The sequence below is a fragment of the Malaclemys terrapin genome, chromosome 2 (genome assembly GCF_027887155.1).
Source record: "Malaclemys terrapin pileata isolate rMalTer1 chromosome 2, rMalTer1.hap1, whole genome shotgun sequence".
Classification (NCBI taxonomy): domain Eukaryota; kingdom Metazoa; phylum Chordata; order Testudines; family Emydidae; genus Malaclemys; species Malaclemys terrapin.
The window spans coordinates 35,043,119-35,065,501 of record NC_071506.1 but is presented as its reverse complement, the minus strand read 5'-3'; the positions used below and the strand labels follow the sequence as shown (position 1 = coordinate 35,065,501).

The window sequence follows — 22,383 nt, the reverse complement described above, 5'->3', positions numbered from 1 at the left end:
TGCAGATAGGCCTGGAATGTCTGGGACGCAAGGCGGACTGCTCTTAGCTCCCTGACATTGATATGCCACGAAAGTTCTGACTGGGAGCAGAGGCCCTGAGTCTGCCTAAGTGTGCCTCCCAACCCAATGCTGACATGTCCGTTACTGGAGACAGGGAGGGTTGAGACCCAGAAAAGCGCACTTCTGCACACACGGCTTTCAGGTCGAGCCACCGCCTGAGGGACTTTAACAGGGGGAGTGAGTGTAACCAACTTGTCTAGGCGGTCCCGATTCAATGCAGCCTGACATGCTCTACTACATATGTACAAGTGGCCATATGGCCAAGCAGCTTCAGGAAATTTCGTGCTGTAGAGGTGGGGTATCACCTGAGTTCCTCTATGATGGCACCCCTGGTGAGAAAGTGAGTTTCTGGGAGGAATGCCCTGGCCTGATGGAGTCCAGGAGAGCTCTGATGAACTCTATTCTTTGAGTTGGTGTTAGGGTAGACTTTGCTACATTCAGTAAGAGGCCGAGCCTGAGGAACGTTGTCTGAACTAGGCTCACATAGGCCTCCACTTTGGCCCTGGACTGTCCTTTGATTTGGCAATCGTTGAGGTATGGGAGTACTTGCACCTGCCGTTTCTGCAGGAAGGCTGCCATGACTGACATGCACTTGGTGAACACCTGGTGAGCCGCCGAGAGGCCAAAGGAGAGAACTGTAAACTCATAGTGAGCGTTGTTGACCATAAAGTGGAAAAACCATCTGTGGGATAGGACTATGGACACGTGAAAATATACGTCCTTCAAGTAGAGGGCGGTGTACCCGTCCCCCGGATCCAGAGAGAGGATAAAGGAAGCCAGGGAGACCATGCAAAACTTTATCTTCCTCATGAATTTGTTGAGGTTTCACAAGTGTACAATAGGTCTGTGAAGGGTTAAAATCCATGTGCGTGTTATATAACAACCTGGTATATGGATTTGCCAGCTCTTCTCAGACCCAAAGTCCAGAGTTTGGTCTGGAGACCAGAAGCCGTGTAAATAGTGATTAGCTAAGAGAAAAGCAGAATAAACAAGATAACATTGCCTTTGCTAAGATATGTTTGGTCAGTAGAAATGCCAGATGTTGAGGCAATAACTGAATAATTATGTTTCATCCAATGTTTCAAATTGAACAAAGGATCCCTGTTCCTATTGTGTTTCTCCTAAAGGGAAAACAGTCTTCCCACAGATCCAACCTTCAGTTTATGAAAAAAAGGGCACGTCACTATAATGATAGTGCATCCTTCCACCTCCCTTCCAAGGGACCAATGCCCTGCCTTAAGACATAAAGGAGACAATCTCTATTTCCATATCCTTTCACTGTTTCTTTGCTTTATCCCCTAGACATGTAGCTGTCGGACAATCAAAGGAGTTGCTCCGTTCCTATGGACCCCAAATCAGAATTCAACATATATATTTTATACTAATAATGTTTTATGAAAGTATTAATTAAATGTTAACTTGCTAACTTGAGACCATGGGCGGAGACATTGTGTAACCTTTTAACCATTGGCTATTGTGCTATCTTGTCTTGCTGCAAAACCTATCCTGGGGTGTGGAACTGCCTACCCTGTCACCTTCCCCCCCCCCCCCCCCCCCCATGGAAAATCTACATATTCTATTGTAATCAATTGATTGACAGTGTCTCTGAGCCTAATAAGCCAGGTGACACTCCGCCAGCGCTGTGTGTAATAAACTCCTATGCTTTGACCTCTACACGGTGTGGATTTATGTCCTTCAGTCTGAGCCCGCCTTTGGGATTGGAAATACCAGGAATAGAACCCCCTACCCCTGAATTCTAAAGGGACTTCCTCTACTGCCCTGAGATGTAGGAGCGTCTGCACCTCCTGCATGAGAAGTTACTTGTGAGAAGGGTCGGGGAAGGAGGCTGGAAAAGCAGGAGGGAACAGAATTGGAGAGAATATCCCAATTCTACTGTGCTTAAGACCGAGTAGCCTGAGGTGACTTGTGCCTAGGCATAGTAGAAATGGGATAGACGATTCACAAATGGAGGAGAAGGTTCCAGGATCTGAACTGGTGCATCACCCCCTTGGCGCACATTCAAAAGTTTGGCTTGGAGGCTGGGGGCTGCTTTGCTGAGCCCTGGCCCTGGTTAGAGGAGGACTGAGAGGGTCTCTGTCTGTTACTTCTGCCCCGCTTCCTGCTATAGTCCTGCGTAGGAGGAGCTGGGTAGAATCAAGGAGCAGGCTGCGGTTTGAAATGCTTTCTTTGGGGGCGCTGGTGTATGAAGCTCCAGGGACTTCAGAATTGGCCTTGAATCCTTTAGGCTGTGGAGCTTAGTGTCTGTTTGCTCCGAAAATAGTGTTATGCGGTCGAAAGGCATGTCCTGAATAGTTTGCTGGACCTCATGAGGGAGTCCTGACACCTGAAGCCATGAGCATCTTCTCATGGCTACAGCTGTTGCCATGGTATAGGTTGCCGAGTCCGCCGAATCTAAGGATGCCTGTAAGGAGGTCCTTGTGATGACCTTGCCTTCCTCAAAGATGGCAGCAAACTCTGAATGGGATTCCGTGGAAAGTAGTTCTTTAAACTTGGACATGTTCCAAAAATTAAAACTGTAGTGGCTAAGGATTGCCTGCTGGTTGACAATGTGAAGCTGGAGCCCCCCCAGTAGAATATACCTTCCTACCAAAAAGGCCTATCTTTTTTGCCTCTTTGGATTTAGGTGTCAGTCTCGGCTGTCCCTATCTTTCCTTCTGGTTGGCCGCCTCCACCACCAAAGTGCCTGGCTAATGGTGAGTGAACAGATACTCATACCCTTGGAATGGCACAAAATACTTCCTCTCCACCTCTTCAGCTGCGGGGGGGGGGGGGGGGGGGGGGAAGAGATGGGCGCTTGCCACAATGCTTTAGTAGTGTTGTGGATGGCCTTAATGAGGTGCAAAGCCACCCTCAAAGGACCTTGCAGCACCAAAACGTCGACCCGGGGTTCGGACTCCTTCGACACCTCCTCTACCTGCATGTCCAAATTTTCAGCCACTCTTCTGATTAACTCTTGGTAGGCTCTGTTGTCAATGGCCGGCAACATGGTAGATATGCCAGCCACCACTTCATCTGGGGAGGATGAGGAAGATGCCCACAGGGGCTCTGGGTTTTCCTGACCCTCTGGCTTGCAGGGATCCCCTTGTGCTGAAACACCCTGCATGGCGCTGGGAGCTGTGCTGGTCTCCATGCCCGTCTCAGTGCCGGGCCCCACTGTGGTCTCGGTGCCTGCCTGCGTGCCCATCTCCTGTGCCCAGAGAAGTTCCCAAACTACAGATGTTGAAGATGGAGGGGCCAGCGCCTCCAAAACCACTGACAAGGATCTGGCCCCTGGCCCCAGTGGTAAGCCCAGAGGGTCCAGAAGGGCCACTGAGCCAGTGCCTGACCCTGTGGTGGCCATGACATCATAGGCAATGGCTGCCCCTCCTCTGGTCTGGAGCGGTGCCGGCTTCATCTAGAGGCGAATGACTGCCTCTGAGTCCCATGAGGACTCCGTCTGGAGTGGTGCCGAAGTGAGGGTGAGTAGTGCCACATCATCGCTGGCTTGCCCCTGGAGGGCATGGTACCTCTTTGCAATGCCAACCCTGGTGGTGGCGCCAGAGCCTGCACAGGGGATTGTGCCGTCATTGCTATGAGGTCCCTAGCTGCCTCAAAGGTGTCCTGTATGGAGAGAAGGTCTAAGTCCTCCTCCTGAGGCACCTGCACTGAAGTCCACTAGAACCAGACTCGACAGACTTCCCAGTGAGGCCAGAGTCGATGGTGTCAGTTGAGTCGGAGCTGAACGAGGGTGTCCTGGCACGTGACGCACCCCGCTGGTGCTTCCTCATTTCACTGCTCTAGTGGGAGAGCAACCTCTGTTGGTCTTCTTCCTTTTGTGCGGCACCAGTGAATGGGGGCACTCGCACTGGAGGTCGTCTTCAGTGCCAGGGAGTGGCAATTCTGTGGATCCCTGGAGTCAGAGTCCTTTCTCAGCACCATGGCTTCTCTTACCAAGGCCAGTGCACTCCGCACTGAAGTGCTGGACATGGGGTCAGATGCCACCTGTGCTGCCTAGGGATGAAGGGCTGACTCCATGTGGAGCAATTTTAGCCTAAAGTCCCTCTCCATTTTAGATCTTTGGTGGACGCCTCTACAGATCTTGCACTTCTCAGTCTGACTGGCTTCCCGATAACACTTTAAACAGGAGTCTTGTGGGTCCTCCCTTTGGCATAGGCTTCAGACAGGACCCGCACGGCTTGAACCCTTGAGGCCACGGACCCAGGAAAGGGAAACATGGGGGGGGGGGGAGAGAACCCCCAGCTGAAACTTATCTAACAAAGAACTACTTCAAACTAACGAAGTTTTTAACTATTTACAGAAACACTAGAAAGTCTCCACTAGGGGATTGCTTGCCATAGCAAGAGCTGCTCCAATGACCGTCACTGGTGGTAAGAAGGAACTGAAGAGAAGGTGGGTCAGCAGGGACCTATATACAATGCCATGAAGGAGCGACTCCTGAGGGCTTCACAGCCAATCTGATGGGTACTACTAAGGAAAAAACCTTTCTACGACTGTGCACGTGGCACGGGCACACCTACTTGGACTCAACATGAGCAAGCACTCGAAGAACCATCCTAATTCTGACTTTTCCCAACCTCTGAGTGATTGACTTTTCAACTTTAATGTTCTTTGTATGGAATATATACACAACATCCACCACTGCACCTACCAGTTGTAATTTTTACTATTGTGAGATATTGGCATTCCTTTAAAAAAATTCCTTTAAAAAAAATTAAGTTGTTTGCAAAGTGATTCAGTTGTTTGTTGTCACCATCTCTTATGATGAAGAGCAGTCCAATATTTAAAAGTAATTGTGGTACAAAAATATTGAGGTGGCTGAAGAAAGTGATAAACCTCAAAACCCATAACATGGTTAGAAAGCAAAGTTTGTAAAAATTTAAATTGGATGGCCTGCTATTTTGGGATAATCAGAAACCACCTTACCTGGTTTGGTGAACAAACAGGAAAATCTTCAACTGGTGGAATTAAGCCTTGAGCAATTAACTGTCCATAAGATGGAGGAGCTTCTCTTCTTAACAACTCAGCCTCAACCCTTGACAACTGTGTTTCAAATGATCTTTCAAGAAGAATAAAAAGTTATATAGTACATAAACAGATAGCACGTGTTCATAGACAGGGGTTAGACCAGGGATGGGCAAACTTTTTGGCCCGAGGGCCACATCTGGATGGGGAAAATGCATGCAGGGCCATGAATGTAGGGCTGGGGCAGGGGGTGCAGGAGGAAATGCGGCGTGTGGGAGGGGCTCAGGGCAGGGGGTGGGGTGCAGGAGGCGTTCAGGGTGCAGGCTCCAGCCCAGCGCCACTTACCTGGAGCACTGCTGGGGTGGCACCAGCGTGTAACAGGGATAAGATGGGCTCCCTGCCAGCCCTGGCCCCGGGGGGGGGGGGGGGGGGGAAGGGAGGAGGTGAAGGGGAAGAAGACTCCGCATGCTGCTCTCGCCTCCAGGCATTGCCCCCCACAGCTCCCACTGGCCGTGGTTCTCCGTTCCTGGCCAATGTGAGCTGTGGGGGGCAATGCCTGGAGAGGAGAGCAGCGCACGGAGCCCTCTGCCCCCCTTCCCCCAGGGGCCACAAGGATGTGGTGCTGGCCGCTTCCAGAAGCATCACAGGGCCTGCGCCGCCATGGAGGTGGCAATCCCGCGGGCCGGATCCAAAGCCCTGAGGGGCCAGATCCAGCCCGTGGGCCATAGTTTGCCAACCCCTGTGTTAGGCCATATCAAGATTCATATTATTTATGGTTATAGAATTTTAAATTCAGTTTGATTACATGATTACACAATTCCAGTGCTACTCTCAGTATAGGACTGGTGACAAAAGCAGCATTCTAATTCATATTAAAATAAAGACAATTAAACACACTAGTCAGTGAGAGGTAGACTCATTAAGAAAAAGAAGAGTGAGAAACCCTGGCACATGACAGTCCAAAACAGAACAAGCAGAACACACAGAAATGCTGCCAGTCAATCATGGCAACAATATTTAATTTTAATTTACTTCCGAATGAGACCACAGACTGAAAATTAGCACCTTTTCATTTTTTTTCTGTTGGACAACTAAATCGGACATTTTAGCTGCCCACAGGCAAGTGATCAAAATTATTCTTTCCCGTCATCCCCACCATCACTGCCAATAAGAATTTCAAAAATATAGAGAGGGAAGAATACTTTTAGAAGTTACACAATACTAATAAGACCATTCTTATTGATATACGCTTATGTTAAATTGTTTACTGTGTAAATTATATAATTACAATACTTTATCTTAGCTTTGGGAACATGTGCTACTTACCTTCGTTCAAACATCCTCAGTGAGTACAGCTTACAAGTACATCCCAGTGCAATGACAAGCAGCAATCCACAGATAAGGCTCCCAATGACAGCTGCTGTTATTACTCTGGTGGGTACAATGACCGGGCAATTCTCTTCATCACTACCATCACCACAGTCATCTTGAGAATCACATACCCAGCTCTCAAACACACAGCGATTATTTTTACAGTGAAAATTTCCAGGTTGGCAAAAGAAGCAATTCTTCTCATCTGAACCATTAGGGCAATGATTCTGATAGTTGCAGCGATCTGAACGAGGATAGCAAACACCATTTCGGGAGCAGGGAAACTCTTCTTTTTGGCACATGCTGCAATTGGTTTCATCCCTTCCATTTGGGCAATGCCAATAGCCGTCACAGCGCTGTTGCTCTGTGTAGCAACCCCAGTTCCCACCACATGGAATTTCCCATGGCAAACAGAAGCCATCTACTTGATATGTAGCATTAAATCCTCTTGCGGCATTTACTTTATCAGCACAAAAATGCACTCTTATCTGCCCAGAAGAAGAAACAACTGTAAGGGGTGCATGAGAGTCAAATGCAGTTAACACACGCAAAAGTTTGCGTGGATTTTCCTCTAATCCATCATATATTTTGACATAGTCTCCATAACCAGCACCATCAAGTTTAAAGTCAGTGAAGCGCAAAATTACTTTGCGATGATCACCAGTGTCTATTAGCCAGGTGCAGTTGCTTCCAGGAGGATAAAAGTCTGGGTAATTGGGAGAATTGAAAGTACCATAAAAATATTTTAACCATTGCCCACATGTTGGCACATCACAATCTACTTCATCTCCTAAGTCAAGACAATCAATGTTTCCATCACATTTTAAAGATTCTGGAAGGCAGGTGTAAACTTTGGTGAAGCGAGAAAGACATTGAAACTGGTTGTAAGCACAAGGTTGAAAGGAAGAAGCTGTTGGAGGATTAGCTATGGCACAGATTTCTTCATCAGAGTTGTCTCCGCATTCATCCATGTTATTACATTTCCAAGTTTCTGGAATGCATTTTCCATTAGCACAATGAAACTGGTTACAATCACATCTTGGTTCATCAGATTTTCCTGAAAACACACATTTAACGATTTGTAAATATAGGTAACTTCTATTAGACTCCAGTACTTTCTGGTCATTATTGCATATTAATTATAAATATCATATGGTTACAGAGTACCTTATAACTATTTAGGTCTCTGTAAATCATTGCAACCCCAAATACATCCAAATATAATACAGTATTTTAAACAGCAAATTCTGCCAATATGACAGCTTGAACTGGATTCTCAGCTTCTGTAAATCAACACAGCTCCACTGAAGTCAACAGAGCCATGACAATTTACAACAATAGAAAATCTGCCCCCCTTGTCTGCACAAAGATACCCAAAATGATTAGATAACAAGGGTTAGATAAAAATCAATTCCCCCTCCCACCCAAATCACAAGATTGTCGTGCCCCAGTAACTCTTAGGAAACAGGCTTTTTTTCACTACAGCAGCAGGCTCCACTCCCCTTCACAGCATGTTGCATGCTTCCCAGCTCCTTCTCTGCAACCAGGAATCCACAGGAAGGAGGAGGAGCTGGGAGCCATTATACCTTTCATCAACCCCTCCCCCCCCACAGGACCAAGAGGAAGACCACTCTCTTTGGCTGCTCCTACTTTTCTCCTGCCTACCCTCAAACAGATAGGAGAGCAGAGCCCAGCAGCAGGCAGGCAGAACAGAAGACAAAAATATATAGCCAGGAAGCTGGAGATAGTAGGGGGTGGGCCTGATACCTGACAGGTATGCCTAGATCTTGATAGCCTTGGGAGATACTAAAACCAGCATCAAGGTATTTAGTACTGTATTCAGTATTAAGCCCTATCCTGAGAGCCACACACTGTATTGGCCACTACTGTCTTCCAGAGCCATCTAGTAGTTGCAATAGCACTTCTCATCAAGGATTAATTTATTAAGACTCCACCTATACTCCACTGTAAAGCATGGTTTGAGAACACTTAATCTGGTTCTGCAATCAGGTTGGGACAAAAACATTAGAACCATGTTTAAATAAATGTGAACAGGTTTTAAAAAAAAGTTTTTGCCAAACCATGTTATAAGCTATGTTAGTTGGATCTGAAATAACTTAAATGTGAAATCACAGAACTATTAATATGGTTTGTAACCTGTCCTTTAAATCAGCTTCTGTACCCAATGACTGGAAGATAGCTAATGTAACGCCAATATTTAAAAAGGGCTCTAGAGGTGATTCCGGCAATTACAGACCGATAAGTCTAACGTCAGTACTGGGCAAATTAGTTGAAACGATAGTAAAGAATAAAATTGTCAGACACATAGAAGAATATAAATTGTTGGGCAAAAGTCAACTTGGTTTCTGTAAAGGGAAATCATGTCTTACTAATCTATTAGAATTCTTTGAAAGGGTCAACAAACGTGGACAATGGGGGATCCAGTGGACATAGTGTACTTAGATTTCCAGAAAGCCTTTGACAAGGTCCCTCACCAAAAGCTCTTGTGTAAATTAAGTTGTCATGGGATAAGAGGGAAGATCCTTTCATGGATTGAGAACTGGTTAAAAGACAGGGAACAAAGGGTAGGAATAAATGGTAAATTTTCAGAATGGAGAGGGGTAACTAGTGGTGTTCCCCAAAGGTCAGTCCTAGGACCAATCCTATTCAACTTATTCATAAATGATCTGGAGAAAGGGGTAAACAGTGAGGTGGCAAAGTTTGCAGATGATACTAAACTGCTAAAGATAGATAAGACCAAAGCAGACTGTGAAGAACTTCAAAAAGATCTCACAAAACTAAGTGATTGGGCAACAAAATGGCAAATGAAATTTAATGTGGATAAATGTAAAGTAATGCACATTGGTAAAAATAACCCCAACTATACATACAATATGATGGGGGCTAATTTAGCTACAACTAATCAGGAAAGAGATCTTGGAGTCATCGTAAACAGTTCTCTGAAGATGTCCAGGCAGTGTGCAGCGGCAGTCAAAAAAGCAAATAGGATGTTAGGAATCATTTAAAAAGGGATTGACAATAAGACGAAGAATATCTTATTGCCCTTATATAAATCTATAGTACGCCCACATCCTGAATACTGCGTACAGATGTGGTCTCCTCATCTCAAAAAAGATATGCTGGCATTAGAAAATGTTCAGAGAAGGGCAACTAAAATGATTAGGGGTTTGGAACAGGTCCCATATGAGGAGATATTAAAGAAGCTAGGACTTTTCAGCTTGGAAAAGAGGAGACTAAGGGGGGGATATGATAGAGGTATATAAAATCATGAGTGGTATGGAGAAAGTGAATAAGGAAAAGTTATTTACTTGTACCTATAATAGAAGAACTAGGGGCCACCAAATTAAATTAATGGGCAGCAGGTTTAAAACAAATAAAAGAAATTTCTTCTTCACACAACCTGTGGAACTCTTTGCCTGAGGATGTTGTGAAGGCTAGGACTATAACAGGGTTTAAAAGAGAACTAGATAAATTCATGGAGGTTAAGTCCATTTACGGCTATTAGCCAGGATGGGTAAGGAATGGTATTCCTAGCCTCTGTTTGACAGAGGGTGGAGATGGATGGCAGGAGAGAGATCACTTGATCATTACCTGTTAGGTTCACTCCCTCTGGGGTACCTGGCATTGGTCACTGTTGGTAGACAGGATAGTGGGCTGGATGGACCTTTGGTCTGACCCAGCATGGCTGTTCTTATGACCCATATTTATAAAGCTCCCAGGTACGGTTTAAAAGTTGTACGACGGATGGACTCTGTACAGCACACCCTCAGGAACTTAGCTTGATGAACAGAGCTTTAAACAGTATTAGTAGACACAAGGTATTTAAAAGAAAGCAATAGAGAGGCTGTATTCTCCAATGGTTAGGGCACAGGACTATGACTCAGGAGATGTAGGTTGTATTTCCAGCGCCACTAATGACCTGCTGAGTGACCGTGGGCCAAGTCACTTCTCTGTTCCTCAACTTCAACCTAAACATCTAATACTATCTTGCAAAAGATCAATTAAATATTAAGTTTATCATCTAAGCAATTAAAAAGGAAAGGAACAGAGTTAAAGGATGACCCAGTACCTCTGGCATTTTAAAATCTAAAGGCTTTTTAAAAAAAATACACAGAAAAATAAAAAGCAAACAAGTGATAAGCACTCTTTGGCAGTGCTCACTGGGTTTAACTGACAAACAGATAGACATGTAGCGAGAGCAGGGCACAGAAGGGATAAGAAATCAGTGAGTGATTGCACTTTAGAAAATGCTGACCTTGTTAGGGCAGCAACTAAAGGAAAACCAGATTTGTTATTAGTGACATTGCCTTGTTTCACTGATAAATATTTTGATGTGCTAATAAACGGTATTTTAACTAAATGAACAGATTGACACTTTTTAAAAAAAAAAAAGCCTTTCAACTGACAATAAATATACACTCAACTGCAAATTAGCAGCTTGCTGTCTCTATACACCCCCAAGCATTATGGCACACCTACAATTTGGAGTTACCAAGGTGTGTGTGTTTGAGAATTTGAGATAAATTCCCAAAGAACCTAATGAAGGCCATGTGACTAAAGATTTGGATTAACACAATATCATCATTTTAGGAAAGTTGCTCTTTACAGAATTACTAAAAATACTGTAGGCATTTGTGTTAAAATATATATATATATATATATATAGGCCTATATATATATAGGCCCTGGTCCTGCAATTGGATCCATGTGGATGAACTGTTGGGCCTGCACTGATCATATTGCAAGATTGCAAACACAGTTTTCTTTAGTAATAAGTAAAGAAATTTTTTTTTAAATCCTCAGTATTCTGAATACATAAATGGAAAAGGGTTGGTTGATCAACGAGACAGAAGACAGTTTCTGAGGGTTACTGGTGATGAAAGAGGCAAGAATTAAAAGCAACACCATAATAATGAAGGCAAAAGTGATTTACATCTAAACTCTTACTTTCACACGCTTTTAAACTTTCTGGAAAAAGTTACCCATTTGGATGAAAAAGTTTCTTGCTATCCCTTAAAAGAACAACAATAATTCTAATTACCTACCTGTTCCATAAAGCATTATGGCTAAGGACGGTTATACTTGTTGTGCCTTTAAATCAAGCTCCTCGGGACACAGACCTTGTTATTGGTTTGGCATGTTAACTTAACACAGGGGTAAGCAACCTATGGCACGTGTGCCGAAGGCGGCACGCGAGCGGATTTTCATTGGCACTTACACTGCCTGTCGCTACTGGTCCGGGGGGCTCCACATTTTAATTTAATTTTAAATGAAGCTTCTTAAACATTTTAAAAACCTTATTTACTTTAAATACAACAATAGTTTAGTTCTATATTATAGACTGATAGAAAGAGACCTTCTAAAAATGTTAAAATGTATTACTGGCACGCGAAACCTTAAATCAGAGTGAATGAAGACTCGGCACACCACTTCTGAAAGGTTGGCGACCCCTGACCTAACATACAGCACCACATTCACCACTGGATAACTTGAAATACAAGAGCGTTTAACCCTTTTAAAAAAATTTTGTATTAACATAGCACCAAGAGATAGACCAGGACCCACTGTCCTATGTGTTGTATAAATAGAACAAAAAGACAGTCCCAGCCCCAAAGAGCTTACAATCTAAATATAGGGTAAGAGACAACAGATGGATACAGACAAGGGAGTACAAGGAAACAAATGAGACAATATTAGGCAGCATGACAGACAGTGGCATCAGTGCATCCACAGCCAAAACAGTTTCTCCTCAAGTTTTTTGTAGGCATAGAATCATAGAAGCGTAGAGCTAGAAGGAACCCTAAGAGGTCATCTAGTGTCCATTCCTTTGCACTGAGACAGGATTAAATAAACCAAGACCATCCCCAACAGGTGTTTGTCTAACCTATTCTTAAAAACCTTCAGTGAATGGATTTCCACAATCTCACCTATCAGAGGGGTAGCCGTGTTAGTCTGAATCTGTAAAAAGCAACAGAGGGTCCTGTGGAACCTTTAAGACTAACAGAAGTATTGGGAGCATAAACGTTCGTGGGTAAGAACCTCACTTCTTCAGATGCAAGTAATAGAAATCCAGAGGCAGGTATAAATCAGTATGGAGATAATGAGGTTAGTTCAAATCAGAGAGGGTGAGGTGCTCTGCTAGCAGTTGAGGTGTGAACACCAAGGGAGGAGAAACTGCTTCTGTAGTTGGGATAGCCATTCACAGTCTTTGTTTAATCCTGATCTGGTGTCGTCAAATTTGCAAATGAACTGGCGCTCAGCAGTTTCTCTTTGGAGTCTGGTCCTGAAGTTTTTTTTGCTGTTAGATGGCTACCTTTGCATCTGCTATTGTGTGGCCAGGGAGGTTGAAGTGTTCTCCTACAGGTTTTTGTATATTACCATTCCTGATATCTGACTTGTGTCCATTTATCCTCTTGCATTGTGACTGTCCAGTTTGGCCAATGTACATAGCAGAGGGGCATTGCTGGCATATGATGCCAGCAGATCGAGGAACGTGATCGTTCCCCTTTATTTGACATTGGTGAGGCCTCATCTGGAATACTGTGTCCAGTTTTGGGCCCCACACTACAAGAAGGATGTGGAAAAATTGGAAAGAGTCCAGCGGAGGGCAACAAAAATGATTAGGGGTCTGGAGCACATGACTTATGAGGAGAGGCTGAGGGAACTGGGATTGTTTAGTCTCCAGAAGAGAAGAATGAGGGAGGATTTGATAGCAGCCTTCAACTACCTGAAGGGGGGTTCCAAAGAGGATGGAGCTCGGCTGTTCTCAGTGGTGGCAGATGACAGAACAAGGAGCAATGGTCTCAAGTTGCAGTGGGGGAGGTCCAGGTTGGATATCAGGAAAAACTATTTCACTAGGAGGGTGGTGAAACACTGGAATGCATTACCTAGGGAGGTGGTGGAGTCTCCTTCCTTGGAGGTTTTTAAGGCCCGGCTTGACAAAGCCCTGGCTGGGATGATTTAGCTGGGAATTGGTCCTGCTTTGAGCAGGGGGTTGGACTAGATGACCTCTTGAGGTCCCTTCCAACTCTGATATTCTATGATTCTATGATATAGAACATTGGTGGACGTGCAGGTGAATGAGCCAGTGATGTTGTAGCTGATCTGGTTAGGTCCTGTGATGGTGTTGCTGGTGTAGATATGTGGGCAGAGTTGGCATCGAGGTTTGTTGCATGGGTTGGTTCCTGAGTTAGAGTTGTTATGGTGCGGTGTGTGGTTGCTGGTGAGAATATGCTTAAGGTTGGCAGGTTGTCTGTGGGCGAGGACTGGCCTGCCTCCCAAGGTCTGTGAAAGTGAGGGATCATTGTCCAGGATGGGTTGTAGATCACTGATGATGCGTTGGGAGAGGTTTAAGCTGAGGACTGTAGGTGATGGCCAGTGGAGTTCTGTTGGTTTCTTTTTTGGGCCTGTCTTGTAGCAGGAGGCTTCTGGGTACACGTCTGGCTCTGCTGATTTGTTTCTTTATTTCCTTGTGTGGGTATCGTAGTTTTGAGAATGCTTGGTGAAGATCTTGTAGGTGTTGGTCTCTGTCTGAGGGGTTGGAGCAGATGCGATTGTACCTCAGTGCTTGGTTGTAGATGATGGATCGTGTGGTGTGACCAGGGTGGAAGCTGGAGGCATGAAGGTAGGCGTAGCGGTCAGTGGGTTTTCGGTATAGGGTGGTGTTAATGTAGCCATCGCTTATTTGTATGGTGGTGTCTAGGAAGTGGACCTCCCGTGTAGATTGGTCCAGGCTGAGGTTGATGGTGGGATGGAAGCTGTTGAAATCATGGTGCAATTGTTCCAAGGTCTCCTTCCAATGGGTCCAGATGATGAAGATGTCATCAATATAGCGTAGGTAGAGAAAGGGCATGAGTGGACGAGAGCTGAGGAAGCGTTGTTCCAGGTGAGCCATAAAAACGTTGGCCTATTGTGGGGCCATGCGGGTGCCCATAGTGGTGCCACTGGTCTGGAGGTATATATTGCCACCAAATTTGAAATAATTGTGTGCGAGGATAAAGTCACAGAGCTCACCTAGGTTACCTGTTCCTAGGGAAGTAGTGGAATCACAGCAAAGAAGAGTTTTAAGGAGGGATCTGAAGGACGATAAGGTAGATTTGTGAATGTTTACCAGAAGCATTTCCCAAATGTGAAGGGCAGCATGGGAGAATGAATGAAGATGCTTGTTTGGAAATTTAACAAGTGGGCAACAGAAGTTTGTATCATGGGCCAACCATAGACCAGAGACAACATCTCGATATGATGAGAGAAGATCAGTAGGGTGGGAGTTAGGCAGTGAAGGGCATTGACAGTGAAGACAAGCAGCTTATATTTGATAATTTTTAGTTATTGAGGCTGCCAGCCAAGTAAAATGCGCACTGGCGATTCATGTTTTTTACTATTGTGTGTTTTAATGCTACTGGAAGCTGTAATGAAAATGGATGTTTGAGTGAGCTTAGAAAGGGTTTGGGTGGTGCAGAGTCAAGTATAACAGCCAGAACTAGAGCAGACAAACCAGAACAGAAGAACAGCAGAGTTCCCAGGGGATTCAAAGAGTCTAGTAACCCATACATGGATTTACTAGGAACAAATCATGCCAAACCAGCTTGATTTCCTTCTTTGACAAGATAACTAGTTTGGTGGATAGGGGAAATGTGATGGACATAATATACCTGGATTTTAGCAAAGCTTCTGACAGTCCCACACGACATTTTCCTAAGTTGGAGATATGCAGGCTTGGTAGAACTACCATTAAGCGGATACATAATTGGTTAAACAATCGCAAACAAAGAGTAGCTATTAATGGAATGATGTCAGATTGGAGGGAGGTCTCAAGTGGGGTTTCACAGGGATATGTTCTGGGTCCGGTGTTACTCAACATATTTATTAAATTACCTGGAGGTAGGAATAGAGAACAAACTGATCATATTTGCAAATGAGACAAAGCTGGGGGAGGAGGATGCCAACACTTCGGAGAATAGAGATAAAATTCAAAGGGATCTTGACAAAATGGAGAACTGGGCTATAGACAACAAAATTAAATTTGAAGACAAATGTAAGGCGCTACAGTCAGGGAAGAAAAACCAAATGCACAAATACAGAATGGGGGAAAACTGGCTTGGCAGCAGTACTGCTGAGAAGGATCTGGGAGGTGTGATGGAGCACAACCTCAACACGAGTCAACAATGCAATGCTGTTGCAAAAAACAAAATGCAATTTGGGTTTCATTAACAATGGCATAGCATGCAAGTCATGGGAGATGATAGTGCTGCTGTATTTGGCACTGGTTAGACCTCAGCTGGAGTACTGTATCCAATTTTGGACATCAATGTATAGAAAGGATGTAGAGAAACTGGAAAGGATCCAGAGGCGAGTGACAAAGATGATCAAAGGGATGGAATGCAAGCCATATGAGTTTAGTCTGGAAAAGAGGCAATTAAGGGGGAGACATGATAGTGGTCTGCAAATACTTGAAAGACTGCCATAAAAAAAGATGGAGAAAAATTCTCTTGCCACAGAGGGCAGGACAAGAGACAATGGGTCAAACTACAGCATAGCAGATTTAGATTAAATTTTAGGAAAAAAACTTCCTAACAGTAAGAGCAGTAGGACAATGGAACAAACTGCCAAGGGAGGTCATGGAATCTCCTTCACTGGAGGTTTAAAAAAAAAAAGGTTGGATAGCCATCTGTCTTGGATGGTCCAAACAACAAATCCTGCATCTTGGTCAGGGGCTACAATAGATGACCCTTACAGCCCCTTCCAACTTTATGGGTCTATGATTCTATGATACACAGGCAGAACTGAGAGGGGAGTAGCACAATGGAATATAAGAGAGAGGGGCTATAACAGGGCTCTTCGGTCTACCAGAAGCATGTATAAGAAACAGTTACCCACCTTTCTATAACTGTTGTTCTTAGAGATGTGTTGCACACATCCATTCCACTCTAAGTGTGCATATGCCTTGTGCACAGATGTCAGAATGTTTTTTCCCCTCAGTGGTACCTGTAGGGACAGCATGAGAGCCCTGTGTTGCCACGTGCCACTGCATGCTGGTATAAGAGGGCGGATCCACCTGCTGACTCTTCCCCCACACCCAGTTCCTTTGTACTGGACATACTCTGATAGAGAGGGGAAGGTTGGCGAGTCATGGAATGGATATGTAGAACATATCTTAATGAACTACAGTTACTGTAAGATAGGTAACCATTTCTTCTTTGAGTGATGGCACATGTCAGTTCCACTGTAGGTAACTCAACTATACAGCTACAGAGGGGGGGTTGGAGTCTATCTGAACAGCGATTGTAAAACCACCTGTCTGAAGCTGGCAACGTCTCTGAACTGCCAGTTAATAGCGTAATGAGAAGTGAAGGTGTTGGCTGAAGACCAATTTGCTGTTTTACAAATGTCTGCAATTGGTACTCAAACCAGGAAAGCTGCAGAAGCTGCTGGTGCTCTATTGGAATGCACCAGTACTCTAGCTGTTAGTTAGTTGGTAGCATAAATAAATGGAGGAAGAGATCCAGAACATTCTCTAGAAAGAAACTGTATTGTCCTTAACTCTGTCCACAACTGTGACAAACAGCTGCATAAAACTCTGGAATGATTTAGTACACTCTAGGTAGAAAGTTAATGCTCTTTTCACATTGAATGAGTGAAGCCTTTCTTCATGCATATGTGATGGGGTTTTGGAAAAAATGTGGGCAAACAGATGAGACTACTTTTGTAAGGATTTTTGGGTGCAGCCTGAGATAAACCTTATCCTTATAAAAAAAATTGTAGGAGTGGGTAAAGGAGAGCAAGTCACAAGGGCTTCAAAGGAGGGTTCCAGTAGACCTGCCAGGACTTAGCTGAGATCCCAAGAAGGGATGGGGTCCCACACTTGAGGTTATAATCTGGCCAGGCCCTTCAGGAATTGAGTAAAATGTGGTTGGAGAAAAGGGGCTTATTATCCATCCATATACGGAAAGCTGAGATAGCAGCCAAAAGCACCCTTACAGAACTAACTGATTCTGTTTTAGATCTAGAAGACAGTCCAGCACAACACATTAAGGGATGCTTGCTGAGAAGATACACCTTTCTCATGAGACCAAATGGAGAAGCATTTATATTTAGCCAGGTAAGTGATCCTAGTTGAGGGTTTTCCACTATTTAGAAGTACCACTTTGACATTCTGTGATCAAAACCTTTCAAAGGCCATCAGTCAAAGGATCCACGCTGTGAGATGCAGAGTGCGGAGGCTAGAGTGCAGAATGTGGCCATGGTCTCGGGAAATTATGTCTGGATCCAACAGGAGGGATAGGAGGTGGCGCTATCAACAGTGTCAGTAGGGGTGAGTACCAATATTGACAGGACCACACTGGTGCTATAAAGATGAGATGAGCATGATTCCTCCTTATTTTGGATACTACTCTGAGGAGCAAAGGAATTAGAGGGAAGGTATATAGAAGGCAATTCTCCCAAGACAGGATAAAGGCATCTATTAGGGAGCCTGGGCTGAGACTACCACTTTGGGAATCCACCCCAAGTTGGAAGATGGCCCGTGCTATGTCTGGGCATAATGACCACTTGTGTTGATCGGTGAAGAATCAGCTCAGTTGATCTGCCATTGTATTCTGTTTCCCCAGAAGTTAAGTAGCTTTAAGGTGAATCGAGTGGGCTACAGAAGAGTCCTGACAGAGTTAGTTTGATTGCGCTCCTCTTTGCCTGTTTAGGTAAAACATGGTCGCAGAGTTGTCTATCAGAATCAATAGATTTCCCCCCCACTATGTGGGGGAGGAGGGATTGAGTAGACTAGACCTGCTGCTCTTAACTCTGACATTTATGTGAGCCTCTGGGTTCTGAGATGATCAAAAACCATAAGTCTTAAGGGTCCCAATGTGAGCTCCCCAACCTAGGGAATATAGGTCTGTGACTAGAGTGAGTGTTGGTAGTGTGGGAAGGAAGGGAACTCCCACACAAGCTTTTAGAAGGTCTGTCCACCAATCCAGAGACAACAGGACTAGCTCAGGCAGTTGAATCACCTTGCCCAAGGCATCATGATTCAGGATATATATTTATGCTACCCACATCTGTAGCATCCTGAGTCGCAGACTGGAGTATTGCACTACATAGGTACATGTTGCCATGTGACCTAACAGATTGAGGCACTTGCATGCTGTTCTGAGTCGGTAAGCTTTCATTTGAATACCAGTTTTTGAATGGTTTTAAATCTGGTTTGTGGCAGAAAAGCCCTGGCATTTGTGGAATAGAGGACTGCTCCAATGAATTCTATTGTTTGTGCAGACATCAGTATTAATTTTTCTCAATTCACGAGGAGCGCCAGAGTATTGAATATGGATAGAGCAGTTGATATGTTAGAGACAGGACTGAGACTCTGATCAACTGCAGATAAATTAGTTGTCCAGGACCCCTAATTTTTGAAGATTAGCGGCTACCACCATAATGTACTTTGTGAATACCGAGGAGCAGCTGCCAAGCCGAACAGAAGAAGTACTGTGAACTGATAGCGACAGCCATTCACCAACAATAAGAGACTTTAGATGGTCAAGACATATTGAGATACGTAAGAAAGCACCCCTCAAGTCGAGGGCAGCATAACCGTCTCCTTGTTCCAAGGAAGAGATAATTGATGCTAGGGTAACCACACGGAATTTTATTTTCTTCAGGAATTTGGTCAGCTCTCTTAGAGCTAAAATGAGGCTGATGCATCCTTTCAATTTGGGGATCATGAAATAACACGAATAAAAGCCTTTTCCCCTGGGTTCAATGGTACTCCTCTATGGCCCCTGTCTGAAGGAGAGATTGGACCGCCTGTTGAAGAGAATGGTCCCTGAAGAGGGATGGTGGGGAAGGCAGGGTTTGAAGTAAACTGGATGGCATACCCCTATTCCCTAGTGCTTAAGATCCAATGGTCTGATGTTATGTGGATCCAAGCACTTAGGAAGCAGGACAGGCAACTGGTAAATACAAAAAAGGGGGAACAGACAGAAGTGAGGAGACTGGTATACTGTCCTTAACAACTCCGTCAAAATGCCTGATTGGAGGAGGCAGCTGGACAGGATGAGCCTGGGGATGCTGAAGAGGACAGTGGTGGAGGGTGCCTTCTATAATTCCTTCTTTTTTTTCCCTAGGGGGATCCTGGGAATGGGGAGCAAAGCTAGGATGTTAAAAAGCTGTTGCTGAAAATGCTTTCTTTGTCACTGAAGTGTACATTCCAAAGGATCTGAGTATTGCCCTAGAACCTTAAGGCTGCGAAGCCGGTCATCAACTTTCTCAGAGACCAGAGTAGGACCTTCAAGCAGAAGGTCCTGTGTGGTCTGTTGGAATTCAGTAGGTAGTCTGGACTATCGCTGATGCCATGTTTTGAGCTGCTGAATCTGCACTATACTGACTTATCTGGAGAGCAGTCCTGGTGACCAGTTTACCCTCCTCCACCATCACTGAGAATTATTTGCAATCCTCTAGTAACTTGTCCTTTAATTTAGCAATGTTCTCCCACAGCATGTAGTCATATTGACTCAGGAGTGCCTGCTAGTTTGTGATCCTGAGCTGCAGACCCTGAGATAAAAGGTACAGCACCAAAAGTTAAATCCCTGCAAGCTGCATGGAATCTTTTTAAAGACACCATAATAGAGGCTCAACTTAAGTGTATACCCCAAATTAAAAAACATAGAGAACTAAAAGAGAGCCACCATGGCTAAATACAAAGTAAAAGAAGCAGTGAAAGGCAAAAAGGCATCTTTTAAAAAGTGGGAGTGAAATCCTAATGAGGAAAATAGAAAGGAGCATAAACTCTGGTGAATTAAGTGTAAAAATATAATTAGGAAGGCCAAAAAAGAATTTGAAGAACAGCTAGTCAAAGACTTAAAAAGTAATACCAATAATTTTTTAAGTACATCAGAAGCAGGAAGCCTACTAAACCATCAGCGGGGTCATGGACGACTGAGATGCTAAAGGAGCACTCAAGGACGATAAGGCCATTGCGGAGAAACTAAATGAATTCTTTGCATCGGTCTTCACGGTTGAGGACGTGAGGGAGATTCCCAAATATGAGCCATTCTTTTTAGGTGACAAATCTGAGGAACTGTCCCAGATTGACGTGTCATTACAGGTGGTTTGGGACAAACTGATAAATTAAACAGTAATAAATAACCAGGACTAGATGGTATTCACCCAAGAGTTCTGAAGGAACTCAAATGTGAAATTGCAGAAATACTAAAACTGTGGTTTGGTAACCCATCATTTATATCAGCTTCTGTACCAAATGATTGGAGGATAGCTAATGTGACATGAAATTTTTAAAATGGCTGGACACTGCAGAAATGTTGAGATAAGGACCAGGTACTAAGAACATCGGGTACTGGGGAATGACGTTTCTGGTGCCATCAAGTCTGATGCGCTCCCTACGAGTGTTGAGATGAGGTCCTGGCTGCAGGACAGCCATCCCATGGAGCCCAGAGTGGCCACTAGTATGGACCTGGGACCTATCCTTGTCCGGACCATTGCCCCTTCAGAAAAGGCCACTGTTGGTGTTGCAGCATCGTCCATGATCCTGATGATCTTAAAGGAGGGTAAGCACTGTGTCCCAGCCTTGGATGAGGAATCAGAGGCTTCTGATGATGGAGACTCTGATGCAAATGGTACCAGAGAAAGGTATCCTAATCCTGGTGGTACTGGAGAAACCACGGGAGGTATCCCTTTTGATAAAATTGGTTTGAGAAGAGATCTAAGTAGCAGTACTGTGGATTCTCTGTGAGGTGAGGAGTGAGGAGAAACCAGTTGGACAGTTTCAAATGCGAACTGGTACTAAGAGGCTAAGCAAGTCTCTTCCAGATACATATGCATAACACCCCAGACTGCTGGCCCCTCAAACGTTTCTTGGGGACAGCCTTGATGGATCTGGCACAGGCTCCAAAGGCAGCAAACCCCTCTTTACTCAGGGTGAGGCTCAGAACTTCTCCAGAAGCCTCACCCTGAGTAGAGTCCTCACCTCTTACGTCGGTACAGAAGTAGATGAATGAGACACTGAGCCAGAGGAAGTTTTGGGTCTCTTCTTCGGTACTGGGGAACTATGAGCCTGGTGGAGCATGCCATACCAATGCTGAAGTACTTGAAGCACTCTCTCAATGTGATGACTTGGCTGGGGAGGGGAGAGGGGGGAGTCAAAGTGATGCTTCCGTAAGCAAGCACTTAAGCCTCACTGCTCTATCCTTTTTTGAATGGGGTTTGACGCCCTTGCCAATGTGACACTTGTCATTCACGTGGGCCACACCCAAGCACTTCTAAGTGAATGAGGACTACTGACTGGCACAGGCTTTGAATGTGTCCCACAGGACTTAATCCTAGGGAGCGAGGCATCATTCCAGTACTGAGCCTGCTACCAAAAAGGAAAGAATTGGTCCCAAAGAACACAAACAAAAACCTGGCATTAACTTACTTGAAAAACTAAAACAATTAATTTCAACTATTTACAATGAGTGAGGGATGCACCTAAGTAAACAAGTCCAAGATTGCTCCAACAATTGTTACTGGAGGTATCAAGGCACTGAGGAGGCTTGGGAGCAGCTCCACCCTCTTATACCAGCACGCAGTGTTGTGCAGCGACAGGGGTGACACGCGAGCCACCCCGACAGGCTGAAGGAAGAAAATCTCCAACATCTGTGCATAAGGCTCACACACACCTACAGTGGAACTGACATGTACCATCACTCGAAGAGGAACATGTTGAAGCTGGACATATTTAGGTTAGAAATGTGTAAGTTTTTAACATCGAGGGTAATTAATCACAGAAAACAATCTTAACAAGGGCTGTAGTGGAGTCTCCATCACTGGAAATTCTTTAGTCAAGGCTGGATGTTACCCTAAAAAATATGCTCTAGTTCGAACAGGAATTAAGTCACATAAGTCCTATGATTTGTGTTATACAAGAGGTCAGGACTTGACTATCACAAGGGTCCCTTCTCGGCT

The 22,383-nt window shown here is 44.6% G+C and overlaps 1 protein-coding gene across 2 annotated transcripts in view; it reads right to left on the bottom strand.

Annotated features, from left to right (window-relative positions):
* The window catches only part of LRP12 (LDL receptor related protein 12), a 100,032-nt gene that overhangs the window by 15,118 nt on the left and 62,531 nt on the right, over positions 1 to 22,383 (bottom strand). For both annotated transcript variants that reach the window (XM_054019869.1, XM_054019870.1), the window contains 2 exons: positions 6,370 to 7,471; positions 5,005 to 5,137 (listed from right to left, as the gene is read on the bottom strand). In XM_054019869.1, the coding sequence (XP_053875844.1) occupies positions 5,005 to 5,137; positions 6,370 to 7,471 (1,235 nt within the window). The remainder of the gene's footprint in view (positions 1 to 5,004; positions 5,138 to 6,369; positions 7,472 to 22,383) is intronic.